The sequence below is a fragment of the Vicia villosa genome, unplaced genomic scaffold (assembly GCF_029867415.1).
Source record: "Vicia villosa cultivar HV-30 ecotype Madison, WI unplaced genomic scaffold, Vvil1.0 ctg.000074F_1_1, whole genome shotgun sequence".
In the NCBI taxonomy this organism is placed as follows: domain Eukaryota; kingdom Viridiplantae; phylum Streptophyta; class Magnoliopsida; order Fabales; family Fabaceae; genus Vicia; species Vicia villosa.
Window position 1 is genome coordinate 827,671 of NW_026704998.1, and position 23,060 is coordinate 850,730.

General features: G+C 33.2%; 2 protein-coding genes across 2 annotated transcripts; both read right to left on the minus strand.

Moving 5' to 3' along the window:
* Positions 1-11,843: 11,843 nt before the first annotated feature.
* Positions 11,844-13,720, minus strand: LOC131623590 (phospholipase A1-II 1-like). The gene is made up of 3 exons (XM_058894589.1): positions 13,351-13,720; positions 12,555-12,754; positions 11,844-12,461 (listed from the first exon to the last, which is right to left on the minus strand). Exons 1-3 carry the CDS (start codon positions 13,718-13,720, stop codon positions 11,844-11,846), a joined length of 1,188 nt encoding a protein of 395 aa, XP_058750572.1.
* A 570-nt stretch (positions 13,721-14,290) lies between these two features.
* Positions 14,291-22,208, minus strand: LOC131623578 (uncharacterized). Its single transcript, XM_058894578.1, has 6 exons — positions 22,138-22,208; positions 21,772-22,058; positions 21,477-21,668; positions 21,280-21,390; positions 21,099-21,174; positions 14,291-14,377 (listed from the first exon to the last, which is right to left on the minus strand). Exons 2-6 carry the CDS (start codon positions 21,930-21,932, stop codon positions 14,291-14,293), a joined length of 627 nt encoding a protein of 208 aa, XP_058750561.1. The 5' UTR covers positions 21,933-22,058; positions 22,138-22,208.
* Positions 22,209-23,060: the final 852 nt, after the last annotated feature.

A 23,060-nucleotide genomic window follows, 5' to 3' on the forward strand; every position in this document is an offset into this window, starting at 1 on the left:
AGATAGTAAAACACCTAAGTGAAAATGAACAAGAAATGAAGGCAGCGTTGCAAAGAGAGAAAATGCACAGAAACGTACTACATGTGTTGTTGCACGAAGAGAGGTGGGGGAGCTCAAACCGAAAAGACAACGGAGAAAGTGACAAAGATCACGCGTTACTCTCGTTATGTCAAGGTGAAGGAAATAAATGGTATGTTGTCTACACACTAACAAGTAGTTGTATTCATAATTTTGATTTGAATCACCTGGTTAAGATAAAAAGGAATACTACAAATAAAATATTAATTTTAATAGAATCAACAATTTTGATTATACAGTTCGGAAGCCATAAGTAGAGACAATGTGATTGTACCAGTCTCAAAACGATTGGAAAAGCTTGAACTTTTTTTTTTGGTAACAAACTCTCAATTTTTTGTTTCTTTTTTTCTATTATAAACTTGATAAAGTATTAGTACTATTTAAAGATGACACTATTTTTAACAAATACATAAGAACACTAAAATGCATAAGAACACTATTAATTTAAAAATTTATGCCATCTTTGTGTTGGTCATTTGATTTTTTTCATCTTAAACTATTCAAAGATGGCAGAAGAACACTAAAATTCATTAATTGAAACTACAACTATTTATAGTTAATATGGTTGTTATATATCTAATGTATAGCTTCGGAAAATAAACTCAACTAATTGTATGACGCATACGCTCTTTTCTTTTCTATTTTATAAATATTTTTAGTTAAATTTCCTTTACATATTTTACTATTTTACTACTCTAAGTATATTTACAAGTTACTCTTCACAGTTTAGTTGAATAGAATTTACTATTCTACAACATACATCTTCAAACGAGATAGTTTCATGCACATCGGCATTGCAGTATGTGACCTCTTATACTCCAATGATAAGTAAACCACAAGAGGTGGAAGAATTGAGATCAGTGAGTGAGCTCCATAATCAAAGTCAGTATGCGACAAAGAACCTCCAACAAAACATCTGTCTTTTAAAGAAATCATGTAAGTTTTAACATGAGGATGATACTTTGTATCCTGCCACAGATGATAGAAAAAGGGAATAGATAAGATACATAAGAATAAGAATGCTAGAAAACTTGAATAGGTAAGCTACACAAGAATACTAGAAAAAATGAATAGATAATTAGCACAAGGATACTATAATAAATAAACAAATAAAAAGAAAACAAGATAGTTAGCACAAATATTTCTACTTTGTATCCTTAGTAGAAATGAACAACAAAATAAAGAAAAAAATAAACAAATAAAAAGAAAACAAGGTTTTAAGGTAAATATAAAACTAAAACCCGATATAAAAACTCACATGAAGGTGGAATAATTGTGGTGTTGCAATTCAGACACAAATGGGAACATCATGCACAGTCTGCAAATGAATCTCATCATATTGCATTTGCATGTACATTAAAAAAAATAGATTTTCAAAAACAAAAATATAACAAGTAATACTTTTGGAAAACCGAAACTTTCTCTGTCTTGCAAAATGAAAACCATCACAAGGAGCGCATGTAATTTTACATGAAACAAAAGGAAAAAGTTTAACAACATTTTGTAAGTATGTGAGATAAGTGTCCTAATTTGGGTGCGAAATATTACAATCATTATTAAAAATGAGATTGAGTTATAAATAGCCTATATCCTTGAATTATACAGTAAAGAAAAAGTTTTTACTGTTTCTTTGAATTATCAATAATACATACAATAGCCTATTTATATTTTACATGTATATATGCAGTAAAGAGAAAATATATTTATGTACACTCAACTATACACTGAGATAATATGCACACTAAGATATAGCTAATAACATTTAAAAAAGAAAAGTTCCAATAAAAACATGTGATTGCATTTATTAAAATGCAAAGTAAAAGATAATTTTAATGTCGATAGTATAACGAATAAATAAACAAAAAAATAATTAGCATAAATCTTACCCTAAGATATAGCTAATAACATTAAAAAAAAGTTCCAATAAAAACATGATACCTCCAAATTTCTAGCAGAATACATGAGAATATGTATCTGATTGCATTTATTAAAATGCAAAGTAAAAGATAATTTTAATGTCAGTTGTATAACAAATGAATAAACAAACAAAAAACTAGCATAAATCTTACCCTAATGAGAGATTAGTTTTTCCGACCTCGTTGAAATCGCTGACACAAGCATGAGTGACTTTGGTGGATCGATGACCTGTGGTCATGTGGTTCCATATATCCATGCTATTTTCTTCGGCGGCAAGAAAAAGAAATATTTCATAATTAAACAAATATAAAAGAAACTTAATTAATGAATTTAATATTTAGATTTGTAAAAGAAACATTTCATAATAAAAGTAACAATTCAGCTTAAAGAATACAACAAAAAAACAAACATTTCAGCTTAATGGATACAACATTCAAACTTAACAACATCATGATACTATTCAGATTTGTATATTAACAACTTTATTCGATTGGCTAAAAGGAAAGAAAAAGAAATGAGGAAACAGAAGTTAACCTGGTAAAGGTAAATCCATGGAGGAGGGAGAGAATAGTAGGTCTGTGAATATGAATAAGAGATCACGTTAGTGTTGCAAGAGAGGAGGGACCATAAACGCAAAAAAGAGAGAAACATACTACCTGTTGTAAACTGAAGAAGAAAAATCACAAACGCATCCGACAAAAAAAGGAAAATGAACAAGAGATAAAGTTTGTGTTGCAACGGAGGGAGAGTAAATGGACGAAAGAGAGAGAAACGTACTACTTGTTACAAACCAAAGAGACAACGGAGATAGTGAAAATTTCACAAACGCATCTGCCAGAAAGTAAACTAAACCTAGCAAACATAAGAGACGACATTAAAGCAAATCAACGAAAATGAACAAGATATTAAGTAAGTGTTGAGGGAGAGTAAACGAAAAAGGAAGAAACGTGTAAGGAAAATAACATGAGGGAGAGTAAACGAAAAAGATCGAAACGTGTAGTGAAAATAACAAAAATAAATAAATTTCTACGCTTGCAGAAGCATACCCATAAAAGAAGAAAGGAAACAAAAAATTGCAAACCTTCCAAACTGCAATTTTAAGGAGAAAATTGCAAACCCTCTCTAAATTTTAATTTTTGAACAGAAAAATTGCAAACCCTCTTTCAATTGCAATTTTTGAACGGAAAAATTATAAACCCTCTCTCAACTCAATTTTTGAACGAAAAATTGCAAACCCTCTCTCAAGAGCAATTTTTGAACGGAAAAATTGCAAACCCTCTCTAAACTTTTGAACAAAAAAATTGCAAACCTTCTCTCTACTGCAATTTTTGAACGGAAAATTGCAAACCCTCCCTCAACGGAAAAATAGAAAACCCTCTCAACAAACTTTTTTTGAACGGAAAAATAGAAAAACTTCTTTAGACACACAACTACCCAAATCCCAAATATACCTAAAAATACTATATTTTGTTGTTGTGTAGAAAACTCAAACTACACATCTCTATTTATATTATTACTCAAATTCTATTTTCTTCCTACTGCCCGATGTAGGACTTGGATGAATATAATATTTAACCCAACAAAACGTACTAGCGTAAAGCGAAGACACGACGAAAGTGAGAATGAATAAGAAATGAAGTTAGTGTTGAAACGTAAGAGGGAGAGAAAATAAAGAGAGAAATGTATTACCTTTTGCAAGAAGACACGGCGAATAATGCAAATCGGAGACACGACAGAGAGTGCAAACTGAAAACACGACAGAGATAGTAAAACACGTAAGTGAAAATGATTTTAACTTGATTTTAACTAAGAGCGCATGTAATTAAGCTTGTTAAGTTTTTATTCTTCATAACTCAAATTTATGAAATAAATTATCAGCTGATAATACTCTACTCAAAGTGGATTCTCTTATTGGATAATATAATACTGGAGCGTGCTATGAAAGTCGGTTCCAATGTTAAAAGTCATCTACTAAGAAATGAAACTAAAGATGACCCAAGTGAGGATGTGAAAATGCTAAGAGTACTTTGACCTAATTTAATTTTCAGTTCCAGAAGAACAAATCAAGTACTTGAAATATGAAATAAAGAGATCTCGATAAATTATGTCATGGATGAAATGGAATTGAATCGAAATTGATATAACCAAATAAAGTCAATATTGACAATGTCTTTGTATACAATATAGCGCTAAAAAGAACAATGATAACGAGGATCATGACTCAAAGTCTATTAAAGATTGTAGACTAAGTAAGAATTGGCCAAAATGAATATATTCAATTAAAGAAGAATTATAAACTCACTTTACAAGTAACTCACTTTTGGACCTGTAGTCCAAACACCTCAAGGTGTGAAACTAATGTGATATAAATGAGTTTTTGTGTAAAAGGAAAATAAGAATGATATAAAGTTTGATTTATTGCTCAATGATTTTCCCAAAGACCTAAGATTGATTTTGATAAAAGATATTCACCTGTAGTGGATTCAATCAATTTTTTATATTTAATTAGCCTTGTAGCACATGAAAGAATCTGGATGCATGTGATATAATCGCCTCAGTGAATATTTACTAAATGATGAATATACTGATAACTCAATTTGTCCTTTTATTTTCATAAAATGATGTGGAAAAGTATTTGCAATAATAGTTGTCTATGTGGATGACATAAGTATTATTGGAACTCCTGAAGAGATTCCAAAAGCTATAAATTGCTTAAATAAGGAGTTTGAGATGAAGGATCTAGAAAAGACAAAATATGTTTAGGTTTGCAAATTGAGCATGTGGACAAAAGAATATTTGTACATCAAGAAGGCTATATAGAAAAATGTTGAAATGATTATATATGGACAAATGTCACATGTTGCCTACTCAAATATGGTTGTTAGATCATTAGATGTGGAGAAAGATCTTTTTAGGCCTCGAGAAAAGGATAAAAAATTGTTTGGTCCTGAAGTACCATATCTTAGTGCAATTGGAGTACTAATGCATGATATATTATTTGCGGTCAATCTATAAGTAAGATAGAATTATTCACCTACACGAAGAAATTGGAAAGCGGTCAAACATATACTTCGTTATCTTAGAGATGCAGGTTACTTGTCAGATTCTCACAATGGTAGATCCGAAAGAGGCTATTTATTTACATGTGATGGTACAATCATTTCATGGAGGTTTATGAAACAAATCATGGCAACAACTTCATAAAATCCTGCATAACTATTACCACTACATGAAGTCACTTCGAAGAAGACATTTTAAGCAACGACTACAAAGAATATCGTCTCACATGTAAATGTCTGCATGAAGGGGAGAAATACATATGTTTTGCACTCTTTTTTCCTTCACCATGGTTTTGTCGACCCATTGAGTTTTCCTGGTATGGTTTTTAACGAAGCAATTCACATTCAAAGGATATTGTACTCTTTTTCCTTCACTAGAATTTTTACCACTGGGTTTTTTCTAGTAAGGTTTTAACGAGGCATATCCTCAATGGACATCCAAGGGGGAGTGTTATGAATATTTATGTTAGTGGATGTCCATCCATCTCCTAGTTCTTCATCTTCCTATTCCATACTTAATATGTGTTTAATATGTATGATTTTCTATCTCCCTTGAGTCCTATAAATAGAGACCCATATTACAATGTAAAGCACACTTGAAATAAGATAAGATAATATTGCTCTCTTTCTTCTCTACCTCTCTTTGATCTCTATATAGTTTTAGTTAATTTCATAACAGTATCGTTATATATAACACCTTTAATAAATAAATAAATAATAAAAAGAGTAAATAAATAGTAAAATAAAAGATATTATACAACGATTACCTAATCAAGTTTGTTTCAATCAAAAGAATCTTTACGGTATTAGAACATAAGAATTAGAAAATTGCACATACCCCATGATCTATTGACATGAAGATTTAGGTTTAGGAAACTTTGGACTTGAACGGGGTGGGGATAGAAGGCCCATATAAGCCGAACTCAACGAGGAATTAATTTGTCACCTTTTTTTTAGACCTGCCACCCTCCAATTTTTTTAATCCAATTTTATTTCTGTTAAAAAAATGTGAAAAACAAAGAATTTCCGAAACAAATTTCCAGTAAGCACTACAAAATTTTCGGTATTAAATACTTGAAATTTAGTTAATTTGAAATTTCCGGTACACCATACCGGAAATTTAGTTAATTTGAAATTTCCGGTATACCGGAAATTTCAAATAAACTAAATTTATGGTATGTTTCAATTTTTGTTTTTTAAACAGTTGAAATTTTGCCGACATTTTTGGAGGGTCCTGATTGCACCGATACATTTGGTGGTCTATATTACACCACCATTTGTATAAATAAGGGTCTTAGGGTTATCGGATAACACATCATTTCAAAAAAATGCCTCTTCCTTAGTATTTTATTAATGTTGAAGTGTATTTCAATGGCCACAATCCTGCTGTTCAAACCAAGATTTCAGATGGGCCTGAATGCTTTGCCACCTTGAAAGAAACGTTGAATAATTTGCTGCCTGATTCTGATAACAAAAGGGTGACAAAGATCGAGTTTCGGAAGGACTGGATTGATACAAATGGAAGGGTGAAATACAACTTAGTCCAGTTGAAGAATGATGAAGATTTGAAGGCCATGTGAAAATCATTTCGCCGTAGGGTAACTAAAGGTCCGATCGAATTGGATGCGCAGATCCAAAGATCTGTTGACGACATAATGAAGTGTCTGATTCGTCCAGAGTCTTCCGGTAATGCCTAGGTTTTCATGTTTCAGAGTACTGTTTATGCTTGTTTGTTGTTTGTCATTTGATGTTTGTTAACTATGTTTGTTTGTTATTTGTCAATTGATGTTCGTAATCTACTTGAAACATGTACTAGTAAAAAAAAGATTATGCAATAAAAAAAGATGTTCACACATAAGATATTCGTACAAAATATACAAATAATACAATGATAACAAAATAAATCTACATAGGTCCTCCACAGGCAACATCTGCGAACCTAGCTAAAATACTGTGGACCTCACCATTAGGGTTCACCAGATCCATGAGGCTATCCAAGTGAACTGCGATGTACTGCAGGCGGCTGTCCTGGTCATCAGCGGGAGGTGGAGGTGGTGGTGGTGGTGAAGAAGTCCTGGTACCTGAAGGCCCTGGAACATCAGATGCTGTGGCAGATGGGAGGCTGACCCTAGGGTGTGACACTCTGAGGAACCACTCCAAATATCCATCCTGACACTGCCCAGACTGTTGAATAGTAATAGTTGTATCCATGATCTCCCGGGGGGGAGCTGAGGATGTGACTTTGAAATCAGCTATCAATGCCACCAGCTGGAGCTTCTGGGACCGGCCGTGGGATGCACTGTATATAACCAAACTGGCGCAGACACCTCTCAGGCAAGTGTCTAGCCACATGGCTCTCCCATTTGACATACCCTAAATATAAAGAATATACATAAAAAGGAAGATGCTTGCGGTGACCTGTATACGGTGTCTAGATGACATCATCCAGTTTCAGAGCATACAACCTTCGCGTGTACTCCATCAAGGGTGCCTCTCCTTGAAGAGTCTGTCTGGTCATCCACCTCATTGCACAAGGGTCAGCAACGGCATAACGGTGTGTCCTCTGCTAACAAATGCGAGGGAAATGCTCGTAGATCCAACACTGTATAAAAAAAATCAAGCCCATGTAAAATATAATAAAACACAAAAAAAACATGTAAGAATATATACCTATAACAAGCTCAGATAACCAGCAAGCGAGATGTGACATCAAGCGGCGTGTATAGCATCGTCAAAGCAGCCACTCCCTTAGCCCAACACGAGGTATCAAGGTTGTTGAAGAGAGTAAGATAGCGTGCATCTATATAATATGCAGACTTGTCCGCAAAGAGAGTACATGCCACAAGGTGTAGCATGTACGCCCTAGCGGCAACCTTGTACCTCTCCGCATCGACAAGCTGCTGATAAACCTTTCTCAAGCAAGACATCCTGAGGTGAAAGCCCCGAGTGTCACCAAAATCTTTGAGCACAACCAACTCATCAACCTCTAATGCATCAATCATCATGTGCACCGCCGCCGCATGGTCCCTATGAACTGGTGTAAAAAACGTACCAGCAATAGGAAGGTGAAATAGTGAATGCATATAATCCAGAGTCACCGTCATCTCCCCGAATGAAAGATGGAAGGATGATGTCTCCGGGTGCCATCTCTCTACAAAAGCTGATAATAAAGGGGCGTCCAACATCGTCAGGGAGCATCAAGTAAAGTCCAACAAATGAAACTCCTAAACTATGTTCGCCACCTCCTCAAGCATCAGTCTTTCGAGGAAGTTCTTTAACTTCGAACCGTGCAAAGTGACATTCAGCACTGGACGCTCCTGTAACAAAAAAATACAATAAAAAAATTAAAACACAATAGTATAAATCAAATTGCATAATAAAAATTAAGCAATATTACATACCTCGTCCTGCCATATCCTAAGAGCGACATGGTCAGCATATCCTAGCAAAACAGACCTGTCAGAAGGTCCTCCTGGAAAAGCCTCATCAGTGTGTACTGATGGCTCAGTAGGTGCAGTTGTGGTGTGGTAGTATCATGCACTACCCGCTCCTCCGCACCCCTCCTCAACCACAGTCACCGGCTCCTCAACCCCAGACACCTCCTCGTCAGCAATAGGTACCTGCTCCTCAGTAGTGGCCTCCGGCTCCTCTGCAATAGCCACCGACTCCCGAACAACAACCTCCGGCTCAACCACATCAACCTCATCCTGATGCACCTAACCGTCCACAATAGTGGAAGCTCTACCACCCCGGCGCCGAGGTGCACGAAATCCCCTACCCGCCTGCTCAACCTTCTGTTTCTAGTTAGAACCGGTCAGAGGAACGCGTCCAGCACGTAAGACTGACGTACCAGCCTCCTCAGCATCAGCCCGAGCGCGAGCATAGACTCTATCAATGGCCTGACTCACAACAGTACCATCCCTGCCTCTAGTCCTCACTGAAAAAAATTAAAAATATACCGGAAAATATAAGATAAATAGCATTTTTTTTTTAAAATAGAAATATCGGAAATTTCAAAATTTTCCAGTAATGGAAAAAATACCGGAAATTTCAAAATTTACGGTATTTTTAAAAATTTAGAAAGATACCGGAAATTGTGAAATTTCCAGTACAAAATATCGTAAATTTTAAACTTTCCGGTACAAAAGACAAGAAATTTCACAATTTTCGGTAAAAAATACCGGAAATTTCATAAAAATACCAGAAACTACTTGTTTTCATGATATCTCCGGTATACTGCTCAAATTTTCATGATATCTCCCAAATATTTGAAATTTCCGGTTGTCTCTCCGTAGTTTTTAGAAAATGTAGAAAATGATTTTTGTTGGACATTTTGGTCTTTTCAACACTTTTGGAGGGTGCCAAGGATAATTTGGAAGGTGGCAAGACAAAATCTCAAACCCAACATAAGTAAATTGCTCCAACCCTTTATAGCCAACCGACAACCCGTGGACTCGAATCGAACCGACACAATGCCTAAAAAACAGGCCGAATTTAGTTGGTTTATCTTTTCAAAGGTGTAAAAGAAATATGGTTAACTTACCCTATATCCCCAAGAATTAAAAGGTAGTGCACTGACAGTGTAAAATAGTTTTACATTGTCATCTAATAGAAAGTAATTAATTTGTCATGTTATTAAATTACATTTAAAATAAAAGAATAGTTTAATTAGGTACATGGTGGTGATTGATTGACATTATAAACATATTTTACATTGTCAGAGCATCATCCATTTTCTCTATCCCCAACTGAGTTGCATTAAATTAGAAAAAAACTATTTAAATAGTCAATAAAGTGAAATAAATATTATAAATAATTTAATTAACTAAATTTAATATAAAAACTATTTTAAAATATTTAACTAATTATATAAAAAAATATTTATTTTTTTTGCTTAAAATCTTATAATTTTTTTTGAAAATTATTTTTTTATAAAAGATACAATTTTTTGAAAATCAACAAAAATTGTAATTTATTTTTGAAAGGAAAATTAGAGCTATTTTTATCTAAAATATTATTTATTGAAAATAAAATAAAAAATTCTTAATGGAAACTATTTATTTTCTAGAAAATTAAATATATATATTCTAAAAAAATTATTTAAAATAAAAACTATATTATTTTAATTTTTGAAAAGGAAACAAAAATTCTTGAAAAATTATATTTAAAAAAATTGATTTTAAAAGAATTCAATATATAAACACAAACTAGGTCTAAATTGATTTCAAAGGGAATTGAAACTACTTTAACGATTTATTGAAATGATTATTGAAAACTGAATCAACTGATTGATGTAATTTGATTAAGTACAATTCATGAACCACGATCATCGTAGCTTCAACCTATCTTAGTCTTCCAGAAATTATTCCCTTTTCTTAAAAGATTTTTTTCCCGATCTTCTCTCTAAATTTTTTTCTTGTCCTCTACCTGAAACAATCACCACCTTCCATCATGTTGATATAGTTGTTGGTGGTGCGACTAGAGTATAAATTCTTTGCATCACCCTTTTAGAGTCGCAATGCACAGTCTTTTTTAATGTTGCTGTCGTCCTCCGGGGTTGTGGAGTTTTTGTTTTGTTTCGCCAGTTGGGTTCTCGCTGGGGATTTGTTTATTCAATGTTTTTGGTCTGTATTTTCCGGTTCGCCAACGGTTGGCTCTGACCATTTTTTGGTGGCTCGATCACTTTGTGTTTTGGTGCTGAGACTCGGTTACTTTCGGGTGGTTTCAATTCTGATTTGTATGTTGTTGCTCCCACACTATGATTAGCCAGTGTTGGCAGTGGTTTCTTGCCTTTAATCTCTTGTTCTCTACGAATATACTAAGATCTAAAGTTTTCAATGTGTTTGAGTTTTCGACACAACACATTGTTCTATTTTTGTCCATTCAGATGTATAAAATTTTGCTCGTTGCGGTCTGAGTTCGTTAAGCTCAAAATGACTGCTAAGCTACTGTGATTTTTATTTTATAAGGACTATTGGTATATGTATTGTCCGTGTTGGGAGTCGTCACACTCACCTTTCTTCAAAAGACTAGTTTGGTTATCTAGGATCGTCTCTCGTTTGTTTAGAATATTTTCTTCTTTTCACACATAGTTCTTTTTCAATTTGTTTTATGTGGTAATTGAATCGAACTCTAGTCTCAATAAGGGTTGGTTCCAGTTGAAGTCCGTTCAAGCATGCAGTTGTCGAAATATGTTATGTTGTTAGCATGTCAAATTGCGCTAGTGTGTTAGCCCAATTTCTTAAGTTAGCTTGTTGTTTAAGTTAGCTTAGTAGTATATAAATAGACTGATTTTTCTCATGTTGTTGTTATTCACTTGTAATCTTTCAACCCTAATCAAAAAAGTGAATAGTAAAACAGTTATAACTAATCCTGATTTTCTTCTTCTTTCCACTTCTCTCTCTTTCGTAAATTTGAAGGGTTTTTTGTGTTTGTTCAAGAAACTCAATCTTTCTCATAGTTATAATTTGTTTTTGACGGTTCTCGTTACATTAATTTTAACTATATTAGATTTGCTAGGTTGTACTTTTATGTGTGTATCTATCTTGTTTGCATTTGACTCTTTAATGGACTTCCATCCGGCTTGTATGTTATTATGCCACTTTTTCTTTCTTTGATATATGGTTCATTAGATCTTTTTCAACAAGTAAAAAACAAGACTTAAATGTAATTAAGGCTTAAATGTAAACAAGACTCAATCAAGATAAAGCATATAATTCACCAAAACGAAAACAAGAATGCAAACTTGAAAAGATACATAAACACAACAACCAAAACAATGCCAAATTGTTACACCCTTGCACGAATGGCTAGAATATCATCATTATGTTCTTCCATTAGCTTCCAAGCACCATCAAATTGTTGAACCATACCCTTGTTCTCAACAACCCTCCAATTCACAGGAACATTATATTCATCTTTCAAACCATCATTACTTTTATTCACAAGTGCAATATCACGAACCCCCTCCAAATTAAACCCTCCTTTACTCCCTTGTGTTCCCGCAACTCCATGCAAATAAACCTCCATGTTATGTGCACTAACCCCACTTTTCAAGTACTTAGATTTCCTTGTATCGATTAACAATTCCTCTCCAACCGCATAATACACAAGTAAGAGACTTTTCGGAACAACATCGGTCTCATTTCGAATCACCAAAGCTCTCAAATCTTTTAAGTCGGAGAAAATCTTTGCGAAACTTGAGTTTCCAACACGAGGTGAAGCAAACGCAAAGGTTGTTACTGGACATGCTTTTTGAGGTTGGTCTTTAGGGATGTTGAATTTGTTAGCAACTATGTCTACAGCATTTATAGTTGCAAGTGCAGCACCTAAGCTGTGTCCAGTTATAGTTATGCTGATTTCTTCATTCTTGTATAGCTCCACAAGTCTTCTAATCTCGTTTAGAACCTTTATATTTTTTTATTCACAATAAATAAATTAAAAAAAATAAAACAAAATAATAATATATATACATATGCATAAAACTATATAATTAATTACCTGATCTCTGGCACTTTGTAAATTCTTATTAGCGGAAGTATAAAGAGAGTAAAAACCATTGTGTAGTTGTGCAAGAGATTCACTACCAAATATTAGTGGAGCAGGATCCAAATCTAAATGAAAATTGGTAACCCACTCTGAACCTTGAATTGTTCCTCTCCAAGCAACAACTATGTCCCTTCTCCCTAATGCTATTTTACCTGTTAAATATAGTTGAAGTTTGTTAAAAAACAGTTACAAGTTTGTTAGTATCTATGTGAATCACGGATTTTGACACTGTCACCAGAACACGACATAACACAGACATTCTAACAACAATAATGTCGCAAAAACATAGGACACCGATCCATTATATATCATAGTAATTAATCATCATTTATCTATCTATTATTGAAGAAATATTAATATTTTATTGATAACTTTGGTTGAATACATGTTTAATGATTTTAAACGTGGGTGAGATTTGTGAAAAAATGTTTAAGGTGTGTTGAAGAAAAGAAAACACAAATTCTACTTTAAACCTTGTATGACACGTGTGGTATCAATGTTATACGAGTGCTTGACACCGATTCTAAGAGTTTTAAAAGATATTTTTAAAGATATTTGTTTAACTTTTCGGACATTTATCTGACTTTTTAGACATATATCGTACGAGTATCATACAAGTGTCTGACACCGACGCATGTCGGATATCAATGTGTGTCGGATACCGCGACACACATACTCCTACGTGTCGGTGCTAGGTTAGCATTAGTTGCAAACAGTTATAACTTATAAGAAATGACATCAATATTACCTTCATCAGTGGCAACAGCAACATACCCTATCCAATTTGACTCCAAGCTCCAAGCATCCTTTGAAAATGACCTCAAGAGAAAGGATTCACTGTCACTTGCTTTGGATGTTGCATACAGATACTTTGTGACAGTATACTTAAAAGGGTTATTGTTTTCCAAATGAACCTTGGAAAAGAAATCTCTTTTAGAATAAAGACAATTACCTGCATACTTAGATAACTTTTCAAAGTTGAAAGCATCATATGTAGATTGAGCAAATTGTCCATAGTGCAGGATATACCTACGAAGGTCAATGTTTAGTGGATCTAATAAACTTTTCCACTTACTTTGGCCACTAAGTTCTCTCCATGTTCTTGCTATGCTACCCATTTTCAGGCTCAAAATGTAATATTATTATACTATAATTCAATAAGTATGTATGCTTAGGCTTGCTGCATTTGCCTAATTTATATAGACACAACAACTTGTACCTATAGTCATGTTTAAAGTTTTGTTAATTGGGATTAGCAAGTCTTACCTATTGAGTTTTTTAATCAATAAACTGACTAATCCTGCCAGCAAATGTATTGTCTAATCCCTCAAGTTGAGTTAAGTATAAATAATGGAATTTAGGTTCAATAATCACTACTAAAACTCAAATTAAAACTCAAAGACTACTAATTAAACTAAGGAAACATATCATTTTAAATTGTATTTGTTTTAATGGAAGTGTGATGCTTTCAATGTTTTTGGAGGATGTTGCATTGTTGATTGTGGTTATTATTTATGAGATCTAGATTAGTACCTGTTGTTTCTCGGTTTTTAAAAAAATGCCACAGAGGAAATTATTGGCTGAGTCGCGGATCAGTACGCTTTCTTTAAGACGTTTCGCAGTACTGCCAAATTTATGCAAAGCAGCTCTTAAATACCCACGACGCCTCCAGGATAAAACAACTCGTTTCAAGAAATACGATTCACACTTGCACGGGTGATGAATCGGTCTAATTGATACACCTTCAAAGATGGTTTAAGAACCAGTCGTAGTATCTGGAATATATCCAGTCGAAAACAGAAAAGAATATTTGTAAGATGAAGCAGAATAAGGGGAGAGGAAAGAATTCGGTTGTGAATTCTGGAGGTGTATTTATAGGCAAAAAGGATCTAACCGAGTGGACCAAATCATGGGAGAGTGGAACCGGCCCAGTCAAGGTAGCCGTTATTCACTTGGTCAGCAAGCTTGGAGGACAAGTAAACCTAGTCAAAATCTAGGTTAAGACTTGGCCTTAGGACACGTCACCAATTCGTAATTAATTAATATTAAATATTTATTAATTTCTTTTTATTGAGCCGAGCCGGCCGGACGGACGGCGACACACGCGTGTGTGTGTGTCTTCTTAGCACATTGGTGTGTCCTCACTCCTTTACAAAATTGTAGGTGCCCTTGGGCCCAACAACAATTGTCCAAGTTGGAATATATATACACTACTAATATTTGTGTTCCCTCCAATGTGAGACTTAAAATGAATCTTTTCAAATTCATCTCCATATTAGCTCTTACTTGTGCTCATTCATTGCTCATTTAATATCAATAAATCATTCCAACTCCTCCTCCAAATTATCATCATTCCAAGTATTCCAACAGTACCCATTGATGGTGTTAATGACGTTTCTTTTTAATTTTTTGTTCTTTTGATAATTTTCTCTGGGTGGACTCTTGAGCTACTATTGTTTATCTTTGAGAATATCACAATCCATCACTCCATAATTTTAGGCATCTGGCGCAATTTCATTTATGTCTTCCGCTTCTGAAGATACACATGAAAAAACACTTTTTTTTTCCAATTTTAAATTTTTCCAGAACTACATCTACGAAAGTAGTTTAAACGGGCAAACGTTGGAAAAAACTTTAAATTAATTCAGCTAAGAGAAGGTTTCGTAGATGCAGCTACGAAACAAATCAACTTTAAATAAAAAAATGTTTCAAATGATACACCTCCGAAAACTAGAAGTAATTTTAGAAACGCACATGATGCGTCAGGGATAAAAGATTCTCTTATCTTTCTAGTCTTTGAAGGCTTCTTTATATATATATATATATATATATATATATATATATATATATATATATATATATATATATATATATATAAAAAATTAAAAATTACAATTGATTGAAGAGGACCAAACCAAAAAATTTCACCAGTTAACGGATTCTAAAATTAAAAAGACCTAATCTTTTCGTATGAAAATTCAAAGACGCGTCCGCATGTATTAGAAGTAGTTTTTATATATTGTACACGTGTCTTAGTCTACGCGTCCGCATGTATTAGAAGTAGTTTTTATATATTGTACATGTGTATTAGTCTCTTAGGGAGTAATTAAATTTGTTACATTTTCTGTTAAGATTTTAGTCTTGTATATAGCTCTACAACTGCAACATTGTAATGTGTGAGTTTTTACACAAAGTGTAAACCTAACGAGAAAATGCAAAGCATTCTATAACTCTAATAGCATGAATATCTTTCCATCAAGTATGCTAGTCCTACGTTAGCAAGTGTCTATGCATAATCGTTGCCCTCTCATTAGAACCGGGTAAGCAAAAAGGATATAGACCTCATTCCAATCAAACAATTTTTCCACATGTTCCTTATACGACAAGAAACAAGGGAGGACTTGTCATAAGCCAATACCACAAGACTTGAGTCGCTTGAAAAAACTTGGTCCATTTTGAAATAGCATGCTCCATTGCTAAAATAGTTCCAAAGAACTCTGGAAACAAAACATTTCCATGCCCGACATTACAAGAAAAGTTGACTAGGTTATTAGCCAAATGGTCCTTGTATCATCTATGGCTGCATTGATCCAATTATGCAACGGGGCACCAAATTATGTCTCTGATAAAAGATATTCTTTTATCCAAGAGTTCTTGAGTTAGTTGAAATAATTATTTTCTCTTTAATTTAAAAATGTGCTTCACTAAAATAATATCTCTATCAAGTTGGACCATTTTACTCCTCTTGTTATTTGATCGATGGTCTCGATCTCGAGACTTACTTTAAAAATAAAAAATAAAAAATAAAAGCATGACTTTGTTCTCCATGTTTTCTTTCATAAAATAAAAGATTCATTCATTCATAAACAAATGTAAGTTGGAGAGTTTTATTTGGTTTAATTATATATATTCAAATCACTCAAATAGCTGGAGTAGACTTGGTCTTATCTAGTGAAGGCAAAAAATAAGTATCTATATTATTTGTAGATGAAATTTTCCACGAGGCATGATGAGACATGCAACTAATTAAATAAATAATGGGGAATTTACACTCAATCCTATTGAGTTTATTAAATGACACTCACTTTTTTTTTAATTTTAAAATATCAACTATTTTCTCATAAGTCTATTAAAATCTTTATATTCTATAAATTTTATTGTCCATTTCATATTTAAACTTCTTTTATAGTCCGGACCTCACTTAAATAATTTATCTCTTCAATCAACTAGTACCTCTCTTTCTCTATCTAACTAGTATCATTCTTTTTACTCCTCAGTTGTCTGTTTTTCCACCATAACTCATAAACACAATATCATTTTTTGTTGTTAAAAAGAAATGTGTGAATATTATACTTTGGTGAAAATTGAGAAAATTAATGTGATAGAATTTTGTTGTTAAAATAAAAGAGATTTATATCAATGTTATATGATAATAAAGTCGTGTCTTTGAAATAAATTGAAAAATATTTTTTTCAAAACATACACTAGTGCAAAAAATAATTTTTACATCGGGTGAAAAGTACTTTTTACATCGGGTCTGGGTCCGATGTGAATTCAAGAGATGTAGTAAATCAGAGACATTTTACATCAGGCCACAGCCTGATGTTAAAAATACACATACCACATCGGTTGAATGTTAGGTCTGATGTAAAAAAAACCATTTTTTTTTAAAAAAAATATATGCAATATTTTGCAATATTATATAATTTTAGAAAAATTGTGTTATATCCATGGAAATTTGTAAATATCTGCGAATACCTTACAACTCGCGGATTACCCATTTAATAGATATGTATATCATATTTATCCCACCAGGCATACACGGATATTATACTATCTGTCTCCATGAATATATATATATATATATATATATATATATATATATATATATATATATATATATATATATATATATATATATATATATATATATAATAAACAATGCCTAGTGGTAAGACTCACACCTTGCAATCTTAACAAAAGTAACACCAACAATTTCATGGAAAGAGTGCTTGTACTTGTTGGTTTTATAGGTTGCATAAATTATCGATACAGTAAAAAATGTATTAAACAACTTGATGGATTTAGGATATGTTCAAAATATATCTGAAACAAACTTTCCACCCTCACACAGTCGACATCTAGAAACGTAATGATGTTCATCCAATAATTTTAATAAATGTTGCATTTCAATTCTTGGACCCCCTAATCGCTTTATTATTTCTCTGTCAGACATTATAAAGTTGCTTCATATTTGAGACACTTTTGACTCTTTTCATTTCAATGTTGTTTTTAAGCTGAATCATATTCATTATCATCTTGAAATATGGGCGACAAACGGGTATGATCGTTCCGTTTAGACAATTATGATGTTTATGATGTGAAAATACAATTAGATCGTATTTTCAAATGAGATTATAGAATAAGAATGAAAGAAGTCTTTTGTAGGTAAAATAATCAATTATATGATTATTTGTAGATTAATTATAATAATTTTATTTTCTGTGTTCAAGCATTATTTGAACATTATAAATAAATATAATTAACACTCACCAAAATGCAATTTTCTTCAACATACTTTGGTTATCAGCTCTCCAACATACTATATGCAACATCGTAAACGTTATCAGCTCTCCAACATACTTTCTTTACATTTCTCTACAACAATAAATATATTTTTCTCCAATATTTTATCTCTCTTAATTATCTCCTTTCTTTCTCTCTCATCTTATCTCTCCTTCAACATGCATGTGTGAAAGGATTCGAATATGCATTTACTACAATCTCGTGAACTATTCAAAGATGGCAACTATTGAATATTTTAGTTTTAAGGTTTGATGATATAGGACAAAGCATTCTTTTTTGTTACAATAGGACAAAACATTGGTTGATAATTAAACAAATGATTCAATCACAATACTTTTCTTTAGGATTTTTAATTATAAACGTTGTCACTTAATGAAGTGATGTAATTATTATTAAATCTAACTTATTAACAAAAATAAAAATAAAATTTAGTGGGGGTAAAAAAAATCAATGTTTGAAAATTTGGACTATATTTTCTTATTTAAAAACAAAAGTAAATTGTAAATTTATAAATATAGAAAAACTAAAATCAAATCTAAGCCCAAATAATTACTACCTCTAGACCCCAAAAACGGAGGGAGTATATTGAAGGCTACCTCTGACCAAAATTTTTATTTAACATCAGCAATTAGACAATAAACATTCAGTTATAGATGATGAGAAGTTTACAACTCCTTTTAGATTGACAATAATATGCAAAATAATATGGAGTATGATCAAGTTGTTTCTGGTTCAGAAGAGATACACGTGTAATACGATGTTCCAACATGTGTGCTATAACATTTGATCTCTAACAACAGACAGATGTTATTGCAGTTTTTGTTAAGACTTATTCTTTCTAAGATTTACTCTACAAAGAAAACATATAAAGATAGTTGATTTGGATGTTCTGGTACAAGATGTAGAACACGATGTTCCAACAAGTGCGCAGTGCAACATCTGGCCCTTATCAGTAGGCTATGATGGATGTTGCTTGGTACCAAATTCCTGATTAAGATTTAATCAGATTTGTGTCAGGTTGTTTAGCAATATTTATTTGATTTGTTTGACAGCTGTTGAAGATCAAATCAGATTTAAATTTAAATTTAAAATATAACAAATCATATCTTTTGTTGGAGATTTTCATGCAAATCAAATCAAACAGATTCAGCTATTATTCTGGAAAAAATTAATTTAGAAATCCAAATAAAAAAAATCCTGAATGCATTGCTATTTAAGGAGGCTCAAATCTCATGTTTGAGGAGAAGTTTTGTGCGCTAGAATTAAGTTCTTTGAGCTAGGATTTTTTAGTCTTTTGTTAGTTCTATTCCATGCTAATGCTCTCATTCATATCATAATGATTGGTGTTAGATCTTGTTTGTTATACACCGCACTATTGCTTCAGTAACTTGGCATAGTTGTTGGTTTGTTTTAGTTGAGTTGTAAAATCAAAAATCATTGTGTTAATGATTAAGTTGATCATTTGAGATTAGTGTTTAAGAGAAAGTGAGAGGGGTTCTCATATTTAGGGGGAGTTCTAAATAGAAAGTCGCTAGAGTTAGAAAGAGACATTGAAAGTCATGGGGTTGATGTTTCTATAAGATTAATTGTACTAATTCGAAGTAGTGAATTTCATTTCTTGGGTAGAGTGTCCATCAGACGTAGGTGTGGTTTCACCAAATAATATTACCAATTCGTTGTGTCACTTTATTGCAAGAATAAATCTCAACCATTCATTAATACCACCACCCTATAATCCCTATTAAAATATAGGGAGCATATCAAGTGAGAACATTTTAAAATGAGAGATGAGAGGAATAAATATCAACCATTCACTACAACGAGGAAGGGCTTTTAAAGCGCTTTTTTTAGCCTTTAACAGCGCTTTAAAGCGCTGCCAAAGCCAGCGCTGGCATAGGCTACGAAAGCGCTTTTAAAAGCGCTCTGGTAGGCCCCCCTATAAGAGCGCTTTTCTGGAAAAAGCGCTCTTGTAGGCCCCCCTTTAAGAGCGCTTTTCAGGTAAAAGCGCTCTGGTAGGCCCCCCTTTAAGTGCGCTTTTTCCAGAAAAGCGCTGTGATAGGCCCACCTGTGAGAGAAAAAATTAAAAAAAAAACGCAACATACTAAAGCGCTTTTATAAAAGCGCTCTTATAGCCCCCCCTATAAGAGCGCTTTTACAAAAGCGCTTTAGTATGTTGTTTTTTTTTTTTTTTTGCTTTTTTAGTAATCTTTGGCAGCGCTTTTAAAAAGAAGCGCTTTAGTATGTGGTCCTTTAAGAGCGCTTTTTTAAAAAGCGCTTTAGTAGCTAAATGAGGTATTTTAATGTGCAGCCTGTAATTTAATCCTCCCAGTCGACCTGTAATATTTTCGACCTGTAATATGTTTTCAGCCTGTAATATTTTCGACCTGTAATTTATTTTCGACTATATTATTTCAGCCATCAGTAAGACAATATATATATATACTAATATAATACCATTATAATATCCAATATTATATATATACATCATTACAACATCAATAATATTATAGTACTTCAATTCGACACAAATCCTACATGAAAAAGCGCTTAATATAAAAATGACACAAATCCTCTTTTATTTCTTCCAACTTAAGTCTCGAGTATCCAGTGGCACGGAATTCGTCAAGGTACTACAAAACAAAAACAAAATATGAATGATACATTTAGTTAAATGTAATAAATTATATGAAATTATCTTAAGTTATAAATTCATACCGTGAACGGAATCTCTAATTGATTTGCCTGAAGGATTTCTTTCATAAACCTCAATACAAAGTATCCGCAATCGTAACTGTTTTTCTGTTGCGGGCACTACATAGAAAAACAAATAAGATTCTATAGTTGTGCATTGTTTTATCAAGTAGCATAAATATATTATAAGCAACATTGTGAAAAATAATGTACCTGCACTTGGATCCAAGTAATGTTGCTAGATTTAGTTCGGGATACCTGTGCGTCCCGTTGACTTCGGAACACTTGTATTGATCTAATTAACAAATATATAAAAGCATATGTTTAGATCAATCCCACAAATAAGTAAATATATATATATAAATATACACGAATATATATTTAGAACGATCCCACTTACAAATCAACGATGTCCTTCATGGCCGGATAATTGGTCCATTCACCATTTACCGAATTCAGATAATACACGACTTCCCTTATAGGGTTGATAGCAAGCAGCAACCAGTGTGCTCTATAAATAAAAACAATAGGTTATATGAAAATTTTGCTATACACAAAAGAAACAGAGATTAGATGAACAAAGAATGAGAAACTAACCCTACTGGTCGAGTATTATACGCCCAAAGATGCAGACATTCTGTATTGCCGGTGGACATGAATCTATCTACTAAGCACTGTCTAACTGATTCCGGTTCCGAATCAATTGCCATTCCGCTGCAGTGGGCGGAAGACACGAAACGGAATCTGTTAGACAACGGAGTCCCGCGCAACACTCTGTCATACAACAACCTTAAATAAAAACATAATAAACATTAGATTATTTTCATTGAAATGTGTAAATAAATTATATTGTGGGACTAATTAAATAATATATCGGATGAGGGAATATTACCGAATGTATGAGTGCATGTTATTGACGCCTAGTTGATCATGCTTAAAAATCTCCTCCAAGTCATCAAGTGTAATAAGTGACTTGAATTCAATACCGAAGACACTCTCATCCATAACGATTTCACGTGCAGCACCATCCGTCAAATCGGACATATCAACCATTGTTGCGAGCGTCGACCGGTACCGAGGCACAAAAGCACCGCCTTTTTTTCCCGCTGGCTTCGGAGGACCAGTGGGTGGTACGGTACGAACTTGCTGCGTCACTTGTTGTGACTCTCGAGCGGATGCCTAAAAATCATATAAGTTATGTAAAATATAAAATCATGCAGATTTAGATTCAGATTAATTATTAACACTTTAAATGTACCTCTTTTAGTGATGCAACGGACTCCTCCTCCTGTAAAATCCCTTTACCCTTAACTGTGGGTTTTATAGGAGCAGTCTAAAATTAAAATGTAAAAAATAATTAATAAACGGTTTAGAATTGACATTCGAAAACTAAATGATTCATAATCGTTTTCAATATACCTCATCACTAATGGTAATGAGCTCCGAGGGCCATGCAACAAATGATCCTATTGCATCTCGCAGCAATGTCGTCTCTGAGACCATGTCAGGTACCGGTAGCATCGCATCATGATCTACTACAACATCCACCGATACTTTCAGGTGTCCATCCGGGAGCGGTCTATGGTGAAGTAAATCTCCCAAAGTGTTGTGCACTTTTCCCTTGCCAACTAGTCGATAACTCGGTTCCGATAAGTATAGTTGGCAAGATGAAATGCCCTAAACCAATAGTAAATATAAAGTCATTATCATTAATAAAATAGAACAATTTAAAAGGAAAAAAAATTATAATTACCTCGGGAAATTTCCTTTGATAGTTGATACTAGCCTTATCACTAGTTTCTTTCACCGATGAAGTGTTGCACTTTTCTCTCATATACGCCTCTTTATCTCTTTGCAATTCAGAGACTTGTGCTTGCAATTCCGCCAACTTTTGCAACACTTCTTCATTTGAAGGATTTCTTCTCCTAGGACTCTTGTAAAAAGAGGTTGGAGTCACACCATGACCCTTACCCCTCACCCGACCGGGATACTCAGGAGCATCTAGTGCTCTACTAAGTATGCTCCCCTCACCGGTGGATGCCGATTGCGACAAGGTCTCCTGTAATTCATTTACATTAAAAAATCATTTATATATTAAAAAACATTTGATTTAATTAAAGACACAGTATTATACTTACACATTCAGTAAAAACTCTCTGAACTTCGGGATCGACAGCATGA

Bases quoted from the DNA above. Each gene is read 5' to 3' on its own strand.
- LOC131623590 (XM_058894589.1), bottom strand. From the start codon at position 13,720: ATGGGTAGCATAGCAAGAACATGGAGAGAACTTAGTGGCCAAAGTAAG. The intron at 12,755-13,350 runs GTAATATTGATG...TATATTTAACAG, and splicing joins TGCTGTTGCCACTGATGAAG to GTAAAATAGCATTAGGGAGA. The intron at 12,462-12,554 runs GTAATTAATTAT...AAAAATATAAAG, and splicing joins TACAAAGTGCCAGAGATCAG to GTTCTAAACGAGATTAGAAG.
- LOC131623578 (XM_058894578.1), bottom strand. From the start codon at position 21,932: ATGGTTGATATGTCCGATTTGACGGATGGTGCTGCACGTGAAATCGTT. The intron at 21,391-21,476 runs GTTAGTTTCTCA...TTTTATTTATAG, and splicing joins TATAATACTCGACCAGTAGG to AGCACACTGGTTGCTGCTTG. The intron at 14,378-21,098 runs GTGCAGGTACAT...GATATATTCCAG, and splicing joins GCAACATTACTTGGATCCAA to ATACTACGACTGGTTCTTAA.